This window comes from Coregonus clupeaformis, chromosome 16, assembly GCF_020615455.1.
Source record: "Coregonus clupeaformis isolate EN_2021a chromosome 16, ASM2061545v1, whole genome shotgun sequence".
Lineage (NCBI taxonomy): Eukaryota > Metazoa > Chordata > Actinopteri > Salmoniformes > Salmonidae > Coregonus > Coregonus clupeaformis.
Genome location: NC_059207.1, coordinates 31658855 through 31677261, shown reverse-complemented (window position 1 = coordinate 31677261; position 18407 = coordinate 31658855). Strand labels below are relative to the sequence as shown.

The window sequence follows — 18407 nt, the reverse complement described above, 5'->3', positions numbered from 1 at the left end:
GCAAAATCCTAGAGGAAAACCTGGTTCAGTATGCTTTCCAACAGATACTGGGAGACAAATTCACCTTCAGCAGGACAATAACCTAAAACATTAGGCCAAATATACACTGGAGTTGCTTACCAAGATGACATTGAATGTTCCTGAGTGGTCTAGTTACAGTTTTTACCTAAATTGGTTTGAAAATCTATGGCAAGACTTGAAAATGGCTGTCTAGTAATGATCAACCAACTTGACAGAGCTTGAAGATTTTTTTAAAGAATAATGTGCCAATATTGTACAATCAGGTGTGCAGAGCTCTTTGAGACTTACCCAGAAAGACTCACAGATATAATTACTGCCAAAGGTGATTCTAACATGTATTGACTCAGGGGGTTGAATACTTATGTAATCAAGATATATTAGTGTTTTATTTTTCATTTTAAAAAAATACAAATGTTAGAAGTTTTCTTCCACTTTGACATTGAGTATTCTGTGTAGATCGTTGACAAAAAATGACAATTAAATCAATTTTAATCCCACCTTGTAACAACAAAATGTGGAAAAATACAAGGGGTGTGAATACTTTCTGAAGGCACTGTACGTTCTTTGGAGGAGTGTTGAAATTTAGTTTTTTATGAATTAGGATAAGGATCACGGAAAAAAGCATAGGTCACACTAGGTTCGTACTTACATCTTCCTTCAACAGATGGCATAAAAACGCGAAACGTATTCACAGTGAATGTTTTTAAAGTGTGGGAGTGATGTATTTGATATTATATGTTTTTATTGATTTGTGTCTAACCAAAGCTGCCTCCTCTATCTATGAAGTTAGTGGTCTGGACCAGGTTTGTTCAGTTCCGCTCCTGGAGGTCTGCTTTGCTCTGTGTAAGCTTTTAAAGCCACTGAGTAACTTGTTCCATTAATCAACATCAAACATTTCCCAAAATCACCATCTGTAATTTTCCTATGACACAATTTTCCTTCGTTCAAAGCCAAGGGCCGGGGAAGAGGCCAGATGACAACGTGACACTCCATCAGGACCAGACTGCTGACTCCTGGCCCATACTTTCTGATCTGTCTGATGAGACTCACCACTACATTATGAGTGCCTCCAAAATTACACTCTATTCCCTATATAGTGCACAGTCAAAAGTAGTGCACTATATAGTGAATAGGGTGCCATTTGGGACACAACCTCTGTTTAACTTGTGGGACACAGAATCAGGGGGGGTGATGTGGAGCAGAGCAAAGCAGAGCACAGAGGGGGGAAGGCAGGGAGGGGCACCTGATCTCAGTGACGTCAGACTTGTCCAGGCTCTGCAGGGCGATGCGGGCTGCCTCCAGAGCAGGCAGGGCCTCAGCCAATGAGCTCTCAGCATCCCTCTTCTCCACAGCGATCACCTTGTTCTGCTCCTCGATCTCCTTGGCTTTGTCCTCCGCCAGCTTCTTCTTCTCCTCAGCTACATGAGAAGGAGAGTTTTGTTTACTTGTGCTGCCCTGTGGGCTATAATTAACATGGTATTGGTACAGCGAACGTGTCTTAAGGCTGCTTCCCAAATAGCACCATATTCCCTATATAGTGCATTAGCGTATGAGCCCTGGTCATAAGTAATGCACTAAATAGGGAATAGGGTATATGGAATTGGGGGACATTTGGAACTAAGCCTAATGCTGTGTTGACTGCACTGACCCACGGTGGTGTTGGTGGCTATCTCCTGCAGTAGGATCTCACAGGCGGAGGATTTCTCTGCTAGAACCACCTTCTGCTCTGCCAGCTTGATGTTGAGCTCAGCTAGCTGCACACTGGCCTCCTCCAGCTTATCCAGACCACCCTCCAGACGCTTACACTGAGCTGGGACACCACACAAGGGACAGAGGGAAAAAATAATACCATCACAATACAGCACAGCAGTAGCAGAGAACCAAGGCTCTTTAATTAGGCTTGATATTTTTCCCACTCTGTGCTGCCTCTTACCCAGGATGTATTGGTCCTTGTCCTGCAGGAGGTTGGCGTAGGTGCTGATGAAGTCCAGGTAGTTCTTGGGGGTGACGTAGTTGCTGCGTCTGAGTTTCTGCAGGAACATCTTGCTGTAGTCACCCACCGAGCCGTGCACCATACACACGTGAGCAATTACGGCTGCCGAGTGCCTCTCAGGAATCATCGGGCTCTCACCTGTGGCATGACATTGATTGGTTCAGTTGCACCACTATAAAGCTTGTATGAACACCCTAATCACAGTCAGAGATAAATTAATTGATTGTACAATTCTAGTACATTGTAGTGGTGGTGGAAGCGTGAATCTGTGCTTCCATACCCAGGAAGGACTGAGCCACAGCATGTAGAGCCTGAGGAGGCCATGGCAGGAACCAGTCAATCCCAGTGTTGTTCACCAGCCCTGTGACATAAACGAGACAAGGAGCATTTACATCGATTCTTCAGACAATAGACAAAGCCAAGTGAACAGTAGTGAAGGGTTGTGTACCTGGGAAGTTCCTGCAGCGTGTCCTCAGGGTGTCTCCCACAGGGGACATTCCCAGGACAATGTGCAGGTTGTTGGCACTCTTGTTGACAAAGTACTGCCACACGCTCTCCTTGGACGGGCCAGAGCCCATCTTCATGGCCTCATCACGGAGCTGGTTCAGCACCATCTCCTTCTCATCATCTGGGAACAGAGCAGGGACCATACCTGCACACACAGAGCGTTAGTCAGACTGCAGAGCCAGACACAGTGGGCAGGGCTATAGACAGCCAGTGGCTGAGTCCCAAATGGCACCCTATTCCCTAGATATTGCACTACTTTGGACCAGAGCCCTATCTGGTCCAAAGTAGTGCACTATCTAGGGAATAGGGTGCTATTTGGGATGCACACAATGTGTGGGAGCTGGTGTATGCTCAAGTTTTTACCCGAGGTGAGCATATTGTTGATGAGTTCCAGGAAGCCCTCCTCAGCCACGTGGGCATCAGTGAAGAGGAAAACCGTCTTCTTGTCCTCAATGCCCAGCTTCAGATACAGGATCTTCAGGTCCTCACGGAGGTTGGTCTCTGAGTAGCCTCTGCTCAGTGTAATCTCAAACACCTTGAGAGGCAAACAACAGTCCATATAAGAAGGTATTTTTCTGGTGTCTCATTAAAGGTGTCCTCCCCTATTAGCAGTAGCAGAGGATGGATGTGTCCCAAATGGAACCTTATTCCTTACATAGTGCACTACTTTTGACCAGAGCAAAAGTAGTGCACAATATAAGGAATAGGGTAACAGTTGGGATGCAAAATATGTGTCTGGCTGACCTCGCAACCTGCGGTAAATGCGGCCAGTTTGGTAAGGGACTGCTTCCCGGAGCCGCCCACCCCCACCAGCAGGGCGTGGCCGCGGTCCATCCTGATGATGCGGTGCACTCTGGTCAGGTGCTCCAGGGCGTCGTCAAACAGAACCAGTTTCATCCTGGTCTTGTTCTCATTGTACTCCTCCAGGATCTCCTACAGAGCAGTGACAGGGACAGGTCAGCAACGAGACAAAGGCTTGAGACTGGGCAAACTGTAAAGTTGTGATATTTTGAACATATTGAAAAAAGGGTGCTGTTTAATTTTGCCTAGTACAGATGACAGGGGACAATAATAAATGTAAAAATCCAACACACGTTTGAAAGTCATCATCCAAACTTCTGAGTACCTGGAACAAGGCTTTGGAAGCGTCATAGTCCTGTATGTCCTCATAGACGCGTGGCTCAGACTCGTTGAGGGCGGTTCTGTAGTCACCAAACAGGATGGGGTCCCTCATGGCTGACTCCAAGTCTGACTTAAAGTGCTCATCTATCAGGTTCTTTATATGGCCCTGGACCTGAGACAACAAGACAGGGGACAGATGAGAATGGAAAACAAGTACAATATAGTAAGAGGAAGTTACTGTAAAGTCATTAATACATTTTTCAAGATTAAGCAGAACAGAATCATGCAGATGAACGTACCAGAGCTTTGTCTATTTCATTGATGAGCCTGTCATGGAAGACCCTCAGGCACTCATTCCTCCACACACGCACAAACTGGGTGACTGTCAGAAACCTACAGAAGAGAAACGTTCAGAGACTTAACATGACACAACACTTAACATGAGCTTCTAGGTGTTAGTAACATCTTCTTAACACATGTTATTTAGATTCAACTGAGGGTAATGTTTAAGACCTCTCAGCGTTGGTGAGGACCAGACCGTTGTAGACCCTGGACAGGTCCCTGAGGTTGAAGATGTAGTGGAACTTGGATGGCGTGGGCGGCAGGTCTTTGATGATGTTCTTGTACAGCTCCAGAGTGCAGAAGGTCAGCTTGTCACACATCTTCTGGATGCACTCCTCAAACGGCTACGGTTTAAATGGTTAGAGTACAATCAAGTCATTTCATACAATAGTTAATGTGTGGGAATGCTGTTTTTGGTGGTAACAGCTGTATTTTAACATCTGTGACAGTGTGTCTCACCCTGGTGTGTCCTTTGAGGATGGAGGAGTAGATGAGATGGAGGGAGTCCTCGTCTGGGAAGGGGATGTTGAAGACACTGAAGAGGGAGATGAAGCGGGTGTCCACCTCGTTCCTCCCACCTCCTGCCTTCCCCATGGCTGCGATGAAGCCCAGGTCCTTCAGAACTTTGTAGTTCAGCTCCTTCCCTCTGTCGTACATGCCTCCTCGGTCCAACAGCAGCTTCAGCAGGGCAATGGGCTGCTGGGTCCCATACTCATCCACCTGATAGGACACAGGTACAATTACACACCAACATACAATCAACCAGACAAACCAACACGCTAACCTACATTAACACAGACACACATGCAAAGGATGCAGGTTGAGGAATGGAAGAGAGGGTGATGGGGTGCCAGAGAAGAGCAGGCAGGTACCTACCCTGGGCATGTTGAGGTCATCCATAAAGACCAGCAGTCTCTTGCCCATGGGAGGGCCGTATATCTCCTTGGTCCTCTTCTCCACGCTGGCCTCAAGGTTCCTCTGGAGGTCCATGGAGGTGGTCCGTGATGAGAAGTTGATGGTCAGCATCATCTGGAGACACAAGGAAGCAACATTAAACATAGTTCATACACATGGTGTGTGTCCTAAATTGGACTTGGTCAAAAGTAGTGCACTGAATAGGGAATAGGTTGCCATTTCAGTGTCATGTGCTCTGCCTGTGTCTCTGTGACATCCTATGTTGTAAACTCACGGTAGTGTCCATGTTGAGGTTCTTCAGGAAATTCTGAGTAGTGGCTGTCTTGGAGGTGCCAGACTCTCCCACCAGAACTACAGGCCTCTTGATCTTCACCATCTGCTCCAGTAGCCAGCTGGCTCGCGTGGTGTCCACGGTAGGGACTGTAAGAAAGAGATGAAGAGAGAGATTGAGAGAGATAGAGAAAGAGAGAGATGGAGGAGGGAAAAAGAGGGAGAAGGAAGAGGGAGAAGAACAATTATGGTGAGGGAGAAAATGAAAGTGAGGTTTGAAAAAATGGTACATTTGCTATCTGTAGGAATCCAGTGGATGGCTTATTTATTTGTTTTCTGATGAGCACATATGCATTGATGCTTTACCCAGGATATCGATGAACTTCACATCAGGGCTGTGGATGTATTTGGTGACCAGGGAGCTCCAGGTAACCCACTTCTTCTTGGTCCCATCAAAATGGAAATCGTACAGAGTTGGCAGGTAACCTGTGTGAACGGACATCCCAAATATTCATTTTATGAATAACTTGTAGTTTTGGGTATCTAATAGCTGAATTAAAAATTTAAGTATGACTGTATCTGACCCTTGGCTTGGACAGTTTGCCTCTCTCACCTGGAATCTCTCCAGGTCCAGCAAGAGCCTTCTCATCATGAACAGTGGTCAAGCTGGACAGTTTCTTGACAAAATCATCAAATTTGGCCCGTCCGTTGTCCAGCAGGCAGGCCCCCAGAGAGCAATACAGAGCCTCCAGGAAGAAACACTCCAGAACATCAGCATCATAGACCTCTGTCTCCAGCAGGGCATCCAGCATCATGGACAACTGTGTCACCTGTACACACAACACAACACAACACACAACAGACAGACAGGGGTTATGGACAGCCATCATGAAAATGGACTATGGAACTAGAAATGTAGGGTAAGAAGTTTGCTGAATCCAATCTTAGGTGGGTGATACAGCAACTGATTTTGTTGCAGGAAATACTGCATTCTGTTCATGAGATTCAATTTGGGTAAATATAATTAGCAACATGTTATAACACTCATGTTATAACACTCGAGAAGGCCAGGCTGTACCAACCATGTTGAGATCTGTCTGAGGGACGATGGTCTTCAGTTTCTCCACCTGTTTGCCGTCAACAATACCCTCCACTATCATGTCGATAGTGCTGGGCACGTATTTTACAAACAGCTTCTCCAGGTGTGGCTGTTCCTGTCCAGGAAAAGACAAGTGGATACAAGATGAGACATTGCAACATCCATTTTGATAATGCTGAAAGGATAAATATTCTTTATGCATATTACTGTATCATGTCCTTACCTTTGGAGGTCTGTTGCTGACCCATTTCTGCCAGTAGGGCGTATAACGAAGATTTTTGGGGTCCACAAACACCATCCCACAGCGAGAGACTGTAGCAGGGGAGGCATACTGCAGATCTCCAACCTACAACACATGATGGACAATTTGATTTATGATTCGCATTGAGAAATTCTTTAAGTGATAGTTCACCCAAATTACAAAATGACACAATGATTTCCTTACCCTGTAAGCAGTCTATGGACAAGGTATGACAACAATTCATGCTTTGATTTAGTTTCCCTGGCACTGTTTCCACATGCTAACATTTTAGAATTTGTGGCACAAATCCTCTTCAAGTCATGGGACCGATGTAAAAAAAAATGTGCGCATCATCTCCAAATTTTTCACAAGTATCTAAAATTGATTGTGAAGGTCAACAAAGTCACGTATAGATGATTTGAACATGCTAATATGGGTCCCATGACTTGAATGGGATTTGTGCCACAAATGCTAAAACGCTAGCATGTGGAAACAGTGCCAGGGAAACGAAACCAAATAATGGATTGCTGTCATACCTTGCCCATCGACTGCTTACAGGGTAAGGAAACCAATATGTCATTTTGTTATTTAATTGAACTATCCCTTTAACAACTGTGCAAGTAAGGTGTGGTCTGAAGAGACTATAGTGATCTTAGTGACAAACCTCAAATAGCATAGCACAGTGGTTCTGCAGGCGGATCCTCTCTCCATTGGCCAGGGTGAGCAGCTTGTTATCATCCATTACTGAGTTCATGTTCTCCACCCACAGAGCATCCACATCCCCATCAAACAGGATGTACCTGTAGTTAAGGGTTCATGTGTCAACAAGAGATACACAGTCATGTCCCAAATTATTGGCACCCTTGATTATGATTAGCAAAAAATACTGTATAAAATAAATAATACTAATACTGTGCTATACTGTATGGAAACTATGGAAATTATATTATTTTATACTAATACAATTGTTCAGAGAAAGTGATTTTGTTTTACAAGTAATATTTTTTTCTCAAAAAGATATGTGTCAAAAGGAGACTGAGATGGCCATTGCAAAATGTTGATTTTGTGGTCAATTAACCATTTCTTTGTGGATTTTGATGTGTGCTTGGGGTTATTGTTTTGCTGTAAGATCCACTTGCGGACAAGTTTCATCCTACTGGCAGAGGCAACCAGCTTTTTGTCCTGGTGTTGGGTAAAATTCATAATGCCGTAGACATTAACAAGGGCCCCAGGACCAGTGGAAGCAAAATAGCCCCATAACATTAAAGATCCAACACTATATTTTACAGTATGTAATGGGTATGGGGTTCTTTTCTGCTTACGCCCCCTTATTTCCTTACTGGTGTGCGTGGTCAAAGAGCTCTATTTTCATGTCATCCAACAAATGTAAACGCCTGGAGTTTGCTACCGGCATTGTCACTTGGATTGGAACTGGTGCTATGGTCAGATTACATGAAAATAGAGCAATTGTATTAGTATAAAATTATATAATTGTCCCTTTTTCTTTCTTCATACAATATAGCTAGCTCAGTATTTGTATTATAAATTTTTACAATAATTGTGGACCTGACTAACGTTATGTATACAGTACCAGTCAAAAGTTTGGACACACCTACTCATTCAAGGGTTTTTCTTTATTTTTACTATTTTCTACCTTGTAAAATAATAGTGAAGACATCAAAACTATGAAATAACACATATAGCATCATGTTGTAACCAAAAAAGTGTTAAACAAATCAAAATGGAGATTCTTCAAATAGCCACCCTTTGCCTTGATGAAAGCTTTGCACACTCTTGGCATTCTCTCAACCAGCTTCACCTGGAATGCTTTTCCAACAGTCTTGAAGGAGTCCCCACTTTTCCTTCACTCTGCGGTCCGACTCATCCCAAACCATCCCAATTGGGTTGAGGTCAGGGGATTGTGGAGGCCAGGTCATCTGATGCAGCACTCCATCACTCTCCTTCTTGGTAAAATAGCCCTTACACAGCCTGGAGGTGTGTTGGGTCATTGTCCTGTTGAAAAACAAATGATAGTCCCACTAAGCCCAAACCAGATGGGATGGCATATCGCTGCAGAATGCTGTGGTAGCCATGCTGGTTAAGTGTGCCTTGAATTCTAAATAAATCACAGACAGTGTCACCAGCAAAGCACCCCCACAGCATAACACCTCCTCCTCCATGCTTTATGGTTGGAACTACACATGCAGAGTTCATCCGTTCACCGACACAGCGTCTCACAAAGACACAACGTTTTGAACCAAAAATCTCCAATTTGGACTCCAGACCAAAGGACACATTTCCACCAGTCTAATGTCCATTGCTCGTGTTTCTTAGATCAAGCAGGTCTCTTCTTCTTATTGGTGTCCTTTAATAGTGGTTTCTTTGCAGCAATTCGACCATGAAGGCCTGATGCACACAGTTTGGGCTGCAATTTCTGAGGCTGGTAACTAATGAACTTATCCTCTGCAGCAGAGGTAACTCTGGGTCTTCCATTCCTGTGGCGGTCCTCATGAGAGCCAGTTTCATCATAGCACTTGATGGTTTTTGCGACTGCACTTGAAGAAACTTTCAAAGTTCTTGAAATGTTCCGTATTGACTGACATTCATGTCGTAAAGTAATGATGGACTGTCGTTTCTCTTTGCTTATTTGAGCTGTTCTTGCCATAATATGGACTTGGTCTTTTACCAAATAGGGCTATCTTCTGTATACCCCCCTACCTTGTCACAACAGAACTGATTGGCTCAAACGCATTAAGACGGAAAAAAAATGAATTAACTTTTAAGAAGGCACACCTGTTAATTGAAATGCATTCCAGGTGACTACCTCATGAAGCTGGTTGAGAGAATGCCAAGAGTGTGCAAAGCTGTCATCAAGGCAAAGGGTGGCTATTTGAAGAATCTCAAATATAAAATATATTTTGATTTGTTTAACTATTTCATAGTTTTGATGTCTTCACTATTATTCCACAATGTAGAAAATAGCACAAATAAAGAAAAACCCTTGAATGAGTAGGTGTGTCCAAACTTTTGACTGGTAGTGTATATAGCATTGGATACAACAAAATACCTAGAAAATTCAGGTTGAATTCTACAAGGGAATGGCAGTGACATGGTCTTTACCTCCTCTCCTTTTTGTCGGTGGGCTTGTTGATGTCTCTGAAGATGTTGGACAGTATCCCATCAGTCCAGTCTCGGGTGACAGGGTCCAGAATGCCGTACACCTCGATGACACTCATGGCTTTAGGGTTCAGGGAGTACAGCTTGGTCACCAAGCCTAACCTGTAGGTAGGAAAACAACCACAATTATGAGGGCTACTATCCCTAAAAACACTCTCCGTTGAACGCTTTGAGAAGCCAGGCTGTTGTGATGCCAGCTGTCACAGTGGTCTGAGAGGCACTGACCTGGTCTGGGCCTGGCACAAGGTGCTGATGACCACTGACTTGCCTCCACCTGTGGGGCCCACCACCATAGTGGTGTGTCTGGTCATCATGGTCTCATACATCTGGACCACCTTGTCCACCTGAACACCACAGACACTCAGCATTAGGAAGAGGGACTTATCAACATCTCCACTTTGTCATCTTTCAATGCGTATGGTCATTTTCACAAAGTTGCCTATGCCCTGAGATTTCAAGTTGAGACAGAGATGGGTAGCCAGGGCACCTGGTTGGACAGGATAAGGTATTTGTTCTCCATCAGGGTCTGCTCCACAGCATCATTGAAGCTGGGGTAGCACACACGGGGGCAGTCAAGCCCCGGGAACAGGTCTGAGATCAGCCCTAGGAACAGAGGCACATCCTCAAACACAAACTTAGGCAGGTTCATGTCACGCAGGGCACGCATCAACACCACATCCTGAGAGAGAAAAGGGGAGAGAGAGGGTGAGGAGGTGAGGAAGGAGAACGGGAGAGAGAATGAAAAAAGACAGAGGTAGAGAGAAAGAGAGTGATTGTCAAAGATGTCTTCAAGGGCATAAAAATAAAACCACCCAAAACCTCCAGAAAATCATAAATGCTCTCTTTGTCTCCTTACTGTAAGTGCAACACAGAGGAATCGTATCACAGTGGACTTTCCAGAATTTTACCTCATTGAGGTCTGGCGAGCCTCTCTTCAGTTCTCCTGCCATCACTAACACAGATTTAAGAGCCCGCAGGCCAAAGTCATAGTGGAACTGCTTAGACAGCTGCTCCCTGGCCAGCTTGTACAGCACCGTCATCTTCTTGGCCAGAATCTACATTCAAAAGAAGATGACTAACTGAGTGAGTGTGTGTTTAACAATGTCAGACACAACATTTATCTACAACATTGTATGTGTATTTGTGTGTGTGTGTGTATGTGAGAGTGAGTGTGTGTTGATGAGAGGATGTGCTGCTCACCTTGGCCAAGAGGAATCCCTCTGAGAAGAGCATGATCTCACAGATCATCTGCAGGTCTGGGACGATGACCACCACAGGTCTGAACAGGGCTTTGACTGACTCAGGCAGCTCTGTGCGTCCAGCGTAGCCAGGGTTCATAGTGATGAAGATGCCCATGCGGTCGTCCATGCTGATCTCCTGGCCCTCAAACTGACACCCACAACACATAGAGGGTACTGAGTTCAAAGCGTCCTGAGTCAATGTCACCAACAGTCTTTAGGGAAAACGTTTTGTGGCTACCTACTCAAATTGCAAGGTTTTAGTATCACCCTCTCCCAATCCAGAACTGTCCAGGCAGTCTCCAAACATCAAAGAGATGACAGTGTGTCATAATAACTTACATGGAACCTCTTGAGGTGCAGGATGAGAGCGTTGCGGATGGTCTGGATCTGGGAGGAGATGACAGACAGCACAGAGGCATCGATGCGGTTGAACTCATCAAAGCAGCCCCAGGCACCACACTGGGCCAGGCCAGACAATATCTTCCCCACAGCCTGGACACAGAGGAGGGGGAAGACAGAGGAGAGGAGAAGCATGATAAATTAATACACAAGGTAAATAAAGAAACTATTAATGTGGACTACAATAGAGGAAATAAAGCTTTCATTTTGGCGTGAGGAGGGGCGTCACCATGTAGTCCATGCCCTCTCCACAGTTGGTGACCACACACAGCAGGCCCAGAGCCTTGGCCAGGTCCTTGGTGGACTCTGTCTTCCCTGTTCCAGCCGGCCCCGCGGGGGCTCCACCCAGGTACATGGACAGGGCCTGAGGCAAGCACAAACACAGTGGTAGTTACAGTTAGACAAAATCATACACCTCCATCATTAAACAGTGTGTAAATACAGACTGACAAAGCTTTCTGAGGTTCAGGTATTGTACCTGTGTGAGGGTGAGGTAGATGCGGTCAGTCAGCGGGGTGATGACCAGACGACCATTCAGCCCCATGTACTCATAACCGTAGGAGAAAGCAGCGCTGCACTGGCGCACAAACAGATCATCGGGCTCCCGGTCCCAGTAGAACCTCAGCTGGCTCTCCCACTCAAACTCACGGGCGTCCATTATACTGCATGAGAGAGAAATTAGGATAAAATAATCTTCTTTTCATTTGAAGTCATATGTCACTACATGCAGTACAGTAAGTGTAATAACAAAGCACTATGTTGTTCCCTACCTGTCCCGGACAAAGTTGTCCACAATGTCTCTGGCATGGACGTCGATGATGAGGACAGTGTTGATCTTGCTTCGGTCGTTCTTCTTCATGGGCTGAGTAATGCGTGTCACCAGCTCGTCTATCTGCAGGTGCATCTTCTTGGCGTAGTTCTTCAGCGCTTGCTTGTCTCCCTTCTTCACCTTCTGGAAGACATCCTCCACCTCCCAGGTCCACCACACTTGGTTCCCAGCCAGCACCACCATCCCCTGGTACAGCAACATCCAGTCAATCCTGAGGGAAACACACCACAACGTTAGGTTCATCTCCTTTTTGAACAATATCAAGTATCATCTTTCACACACTATGGACTGGTGCTGCTGAATATTTCACAGGCATCTTATACACAGACAAAGTTTTACTTTGAAGACAGAAGTAGGTCAGTTTCTGAAACACACTGACCTGCCCCTGTCTTCACAGTAGCGGAAGATGGCTTCCTTGGTGATGAGTCTGTTGGTCCTCCTCATCTCCAGCAGTACTCCAGTCATCCAGTCCTCCACCCGGCCCTCGGCTGGCACCGGCTGCTTCAGGTCCATCACCTCTCCCTCCGCAGACACCAGGGCCCCCGCCACCGTCTCCCCGTTACTCCCCACGTCAAACCGCAGAGACGCTATGTTGTCATACATCTGGGTGGGAGGAAAAAGGGAGAAAATTGCAACGTTAACTCCACACACTTTAGGAGCCAACTTTTACCAGAAGAAAAGAGCAGGTTTACAGTACCCTTCTAATCCTTGCTTAAAATCTTGAGCAAGAAGAGCCACAAATTTGACTACACCTTGATCACTTGAAGAGAACCATCTCTGGCCTGTAGTGACATGCTACAGTACCTTGATTATGTGCTCCTGGACGCAGACAGGGTCGCTGCTACCCAGGATGCTGAGCAGCTCGTCGTCGGAGATGAAGAAGAAGCGAGGGAAGGCATTGCGTTTGGAGTCCAGGTAGTCGTTGAGACTCTTCTGGCAGCGCTCCAGACCATCACTCAGACTCTGCAGGTCAGCCAGCCGGTTGGGCACCAGACAGCACCTCTTAATTCCTGGGTCCTTCACTGTATCTGTCATGATCTAGAGTAGACCATGCAAGCACACAAAACTAAGTAAGACAATACTGTCTAAAAGCATTATGTGTTGTGTTTAATTATGTTCTAATAGAAGTGGGAGTCAAGTCAATCACCTTTTTGAACATTTTGTCAATGTTGTCAAATTTCTTGGCTTCCTCAGGTAACTGAGAGCGGATATCCCCTCCAATGAAGATGCTCTCTAGGTACATCCACTTGCGCTGCACCAGCATCCAAACCTTAGGAGATGCCATATCATTTCATCACAGATCCTGTATGGGTGGTTACCATTATACTCAACGGTGGTTTCAAATGACAATGAACTTGTGATGAGAGGTGAACGCAACAGTATTTTAACTCTTCCGTGATCTATGACCCAAAGGTCACTGGCTACGTCCCAAAGGGCACCCTATTCCCTACATAGTGCACTATGGACCCTGGTAAAAAGTAGTGCACTATTTAGGGAATAGGGTGCTATTTGGGACGCACACATTGACTGACCTCTATGACTTCGCTGATGAGGGACAGGCTCTTCTCCCACTGTTGTATGGTGGCCAGGAAGGGCCCTACGAAGCGGCTGCCTGCCATGCTCTGGAGGTTCATGGCATTGTCATCCAGGTTCTGCAGGATCTCGTCCACCACCCCCAGGATTGAGCCACGTTCCTGGGTGCCTTTGAAGTAGCGCTGCACACTAAACTTCATATTCTCCCAGGTCTCCACCACCTCCTTCACTCCCTGTATACACACACACACACACAGACACACATTACCACAATGTAAATGACATATAAACTCAATGTTTAGTTATTGATACTGACCATACAATGTTGAACACACCGCAAAGAGAATTGTACAATTTCAGCTTTGTGTGATGAAATAACAGTCCTAAAGGGGTTGCTTGCCTTCTCAATGCTGAGCTCTTTGACAGCTGAGGTGACAATCTCACCGATTACATTGCCATACTTGTTCAGCTCCATGGCAAACATGTTCTCCAGAGTGAAGGTGTCTGGATTCATCTCAAAGCTTGTGTTAGTCCTCTCCATCAGCTCCCTCCAGTGTCTGAGCGGGATCAAGGACAAACAAACGTTCACATACTCTCTGTATAAATAAATACATTAAAACCACATTCATTTAATTTGTTTTTTCAGGAGGTATTTTGTTGGTCATGTAGGCTCTGCCCTACTTTATGTGCTCTCTGACACCTGGAGTTGCATGGCAAATGGTCCAGGAACACAAGGAAAGCACAAAGGACAATGCTCATGGACTAGTTAGCCCTTCCCCCTCTGAGGGGCCAAAATGTATCTCTGTGTTACAGTATCCAGAGGAGTGGCTATTGAATGAGTGATAGAATAATACTATATTATCCATGTTTGGTATCTATCTGAAACTTGTTCACCGAGGATAACTCTGATGCTATCTATATGGATGTATTATCTATGTTGTTACTTGTATCTGTACAGGGTGAACTCTAAATTACTCTATTATGCAAAGGTTTTGTCTTCTCAGGAATTATGTCTTATTTACATTGGTCTCATCCCCCACACAAGCCTTTAGATGCTGTGACACCCTGTGGAGATTGGGCCTGGGAGTGTTTACGTTACTGTAAACTTGGTATCGTTTGATTGGTCAATGGTGGTTGGTTTTAGGTTGAAAGGTTACACTTTCAGATGTTATAAATGGAATTAAATGCCTTTGTTCTTGCTCTTATGCTGTATCCAGTCCATGGAGGAAGGTTGTATGATCAATTCTCATTTCTTAGGCTTCTAGGCCTCTGGCCTACTAGGCATCTCTTTGTTCATGCTTTGTCTTCTAAGTTAACCTTAGGATCTATATGCCTAGAAGTATGCTTTGTAATGCTTGTTAATGCTTTGTAACTTAAGCTTTATGCCTTGTATGTGAATCCATTCATTTTACAATGTTAATTAAATATCTGCCTTTGATATAGGCAATTCTCAGACCAATTCTTGCTAGTCAACATCAACTCATTGACTAATGCTTGATTGTATATTTTAATTATCTTTATGGAGTCAGATGAACATTTTAATTGGCTAATTGCTTAGTCTATTTACGAGTGGCATGTGATGTATATATAATATACTGTATATACACATATCAAATATTACTGCCCACTACAGTCATGTGATTGTTATAGGGCCTGTGTGTTGATATCAGGTTCTGTCCCCTAAACATCCTACTCTCTAAGTCCACATCCATAGGTGATTAGGTGTACCTGTCTCTGAGGGCCTCGTTCTTCAGGTCCAGAAGGAGAGGTAGGGACTCTTTGAACTCCTTCATGCGTCCCTCCAGGAAGAAGGACACAGGTAGGCCCCGCACATCTTTAGGCAGCTTCCTCAGACTCTTAATGAAGCTCTCAACGCCCTCCTGCAGCAGCTGGATGTTCAGGTTCACCCACAGAGTCTGGGACCACTCCGTCTTAGCTGCCTGAAAGACACACATAAGGCAACACACATAAAGGCAATAAACACAGAACTCTAGAAAACATTGGAGCCATACTTGCAAACATAAGCATGCATTTAAAGTTAAACAGGTTTTCACGAACAAAATGCGTATCAGCCAATTAAAATAGTCGATTTACTAGCATGTGACCGGATGTTAAATTGTAGCTGGTCCCATCAGATAACATGGTACAAGTTAGCCCTATGCTAACCTCAACAGGTGGAAGTGATTACATCCCGGCACAACTTCCGCTTCAGCCTATCAAAGATCTTAGATTTTCTATCCACCAACCAATGGAATTTCTTAAAATAGGTCAACCCTGGCCACTAGAAGGATATGTTAAACCTACAAATTCAAGGTTTACTTGTTCCATTGGTCTGTAACAAAATGTTGTGTGCCAATATTGCACTGACGCATTCTTGACTAAGCTACTAGCTACTAGTAACAATAGACAACATTTTCCCATTTTCGCATATATGACAATTTCACTCACATCCATGTGCTTTTATGGAAAAAAACATAAATGAGGTCCTTAAAAGAAAGCTTATTATACATCGTTAAAAAAACGAAGAGCCTTATAGATTTATCAAATCGCAGTTCTCATCACTTCTAGGAGGCACATACTACTAAAGTGGTTGACTGGTAATTGATAGTGCTTTTTAACAATGGGTTCGAGCCCACCTCGCATTAAGCTTTTTTGTTGAGGAAAACTCTGTTCAATGTTGGTCCTTGATGCTTGATTCAAAACGCATGTGACAAAGGGGATTATTATAATAGTGCATAAACTATAAAACATTGTAGGCCTGCATGTAAGTGTAGCATACATTAGAATATACTAATGACAGCCAAGTGTCTTACGACAGTAAGACTGTTGATTTAAGATGCAATACCGCCACCTGTAGGATGATAACGAGAGTGCAAACTATTTCTACTGTATTTCCACTTTGGATCATCCTTCTCTAGTGAAATAACACTTTAGACAAAGCAGATGATTATAAAAATGCATATAAAATGTCGGCCTACATTTAGGTGTACACGTCCATGTAAGATAGCCTATGCAATGAGATTTTTAGGCAATAGCGGTGTGTTTGTGTGCAAGGCTGAAATTAAATGAATGTCCTTTTCAACACACTAACCCACGTGTCAAACTCATTCCACGGAGGGCCGAGTGTCTGCGGGTTTTCGCTCCACCCTTGTACTTGATTGATGAATTAAGGTCACTAATTAGTAAGGAACTTAATTGAAAGGATAAACCAAAAACCCGCAGACACTCGGCCCTCCGTGGAATGAGTTTGACACCTCTGCACGTACTAACCCAATAGGCTACATGTAAATCTATATTTCAAAGGGGGGGGGGGACTAACGTGATTCGAACTCTTGCGAAAATCTGCGACGACTACATGGACTAGGAACTTTACACAGAGAGCAATTTGACCAGTCAGTCAAATACACATGATAGCCTAGTTGCTTTGATGATCAGAATGTGTTGTTGGACTGAGGTATGTTAAGGATGCTTCCATGAACAAGTGTTGGAACACGTCCAACTACTTCTATGATTTTAATTGGCTGCAGGATGTAACCATGCCACCTGGTGAGGTTAGAAAAGGGCTAACGTGTGCCATGTCATCTGATGGGACCAGCTACTATAGAGTACCACAGTATGAGTCATAATACCCATAAAACCTAGAGGTTAAACAGGGAAATGGTTCCAATCGTTTTCCCCACCATTAATTTTTAGAAACACTTAAAATAAGGGCTGTGTTTCGTGTAGGCTTACCCTGGCGTGACGTTTTGATATCCGTGTAAATCTCTCTAGGACAAGGTGACTTTTATCAATACAATCACCTTTGTTTCCACTGTGGGGCTCTATTTAGCTTCTGTCACATGCAAGTAAATCAACCATTTTGTGCGTGAGAACCTGTTTAACTTTAAATGCTTGCTTATGTTTGCAAGTATGGCCCCATTGTGTTTTCTACTACACAAACACACACTGTACTCAACCCACAAACTCTTACCTTCTGAGACGTGTAGATCTCATAGATCTGTCGCAGGCCCTTCATCTCCTTCTGTACATTTTGCAGCTCTGTGTACATGGTGATTGGCAGGTCAAAGAGCTTCTCTGCATTGGCCAACTCTTGACGTCCCGCCTCTATCTTGGCTAGTTCTGTCTCATAGGTCCCCATCACTGTCACTCCTACACAGAGAATTGGACAGGTCCAGTAGAAAGACATATTAAATCTTCTACTGACAGGTCCAGTAGAAAGACATATTAAATCACCCAGAAAGCAGTGATGGGGCTGTTAGGACAGTCTGATGGGAAGGGGGTTCAACACTTACCTTTCTCCAGGTTGTCTCCAACAGCTCCAGGTCCATGCATGTTGAAGCTCTCTGCAAAGATGGTCAGCTCCTGCTTATACTTCTCAATCTGCTCCTTAGTAATCTGTGAGACAGGGGAGAGAGGGGATGTAGGTTTTGGGATGAGGATCATAATGATAGATATAGGTGAGACTGTGATGGTGAAGTTAGTGTTGGTCAAGGTGTCGTGGCGTCTGTCTCACCTCAGTGAAGGTCTTCTTGACCCGTCCCAGGCTGCGGTCCACCAGTCTGGATTCTTCAAACAGCTCACTCCACAGCCGACCGATACTAGCCGACAACTCCAGCTCCTCCTCCGTGGCCTGCAACACACACAGGGATCCACACTCAACCAGGGGACAGCAACACAATACACTCAAAAGGGAAAACTATACAGACAAATAGCAAAGA

General features: G+C 44.6%; 1 protein-coding gene across 1 annotated transcript in view; it reads right to left on the bottom strand.

Annotated features, from left to right (window-relative positions):
* dnah10 (dynein axonemal heavy chain 10) overlaps nt 1–18407 on the bottom strand; it is a 67178-nt gene that overhangs the window by 21632 nt on the left and 27139 nt on the right. Inside the window, exons 22-57 of the mRNA XM_041901141.2 lie at nt 18203–18319; nt 17982–18084; nt 17660–17838; nt 15418–15629; nt 14090–14246; nt 13689–13922; nt 13304–13426; nt 12961–13194; nt 12536–12759; nt 12098–12367; nt 11806–11989; nt 11557–11691; nt 11268–11420; nt 10888–11076; nt 10596–10742; nt 10175–10366; nt 9913–10031; nt 9631–9789; nt 7175–7310; nt 6493–6615; nt 6253–6384; nt 5784–6000; nt 5537–5656; nt 5175–5320; nt 4862–5014; nt 4445–4705; nt 4157–4329; nt 3943–4036; nt 3648–3815; nt 3266–3454; nt 2885–3056; nt 2463–2666; nt 2295–2375; nt 1955–2152; nt 1670–1831; nt 1265–1439 (exon numbers count right to left, since the gene is read on the bottom strand). Coding sequence (XP_041757075.2) covers nt 1265–1439; nt 1670–1831; nt 1955–2152; nt 2295–2375; nt 2463–2666; nt 2885–3056; nt 3266–3454; nt 3648–3815; nt 3943–4036; nt 4157–4329; nt 4445–4705; nt 4862–5014; nt 5175–5320; nt 5537–5656; nt 5784–6000; nt 6253–6384; nt 6493–6615; nt 7175–7310; nt 9631–9789; nt 9913–10031; nt 10175–10366; nt 10596–10742; nt 10888–11076; nt 11268–11420; nt 11557–11691; nt 11806–11989; nt 12098–12367; nt 12536–12759; nt 12961–13194; nt 13304–13426; nt 13689–13922; nt 14090–14246; nt 15418–15629; nt 17660–17838; nt 17982–18084; nt 18203–18319 — 6035 coding nt within the window. The remainder of the gene's footprint in view (nt 1–1264; nt 1440–1669; nt 1832–1954; nt 2153–2294; nt 2376–2462; nt 2667–2884; nt 3057–3265; nt 3455–3647; nt 3816–3942; nt 4037–4156; nt 4330–4444; nt 4706–4861; nt 5015–5174; nt 5321–5536; nt 5657–5783; nt 6001–6252; nt 6385–6492; nt 6616–7174; nt 7311–9630; nt 9790–9912; nt 10032–10174; nt 10367–10595; nt 10743–10887; nt 11077–11267; nt 11421–11556; nt 11692–11805; nt 11990–12097; nt 12368–12535; nt 12760–12960; nt 13195–13303; nt 13427–13688; nt 13923–14089; nt 14247–15417; nt 15630–17659; nt 17839–17981; nt 18085–18202; nt 18320–18407) is intronic.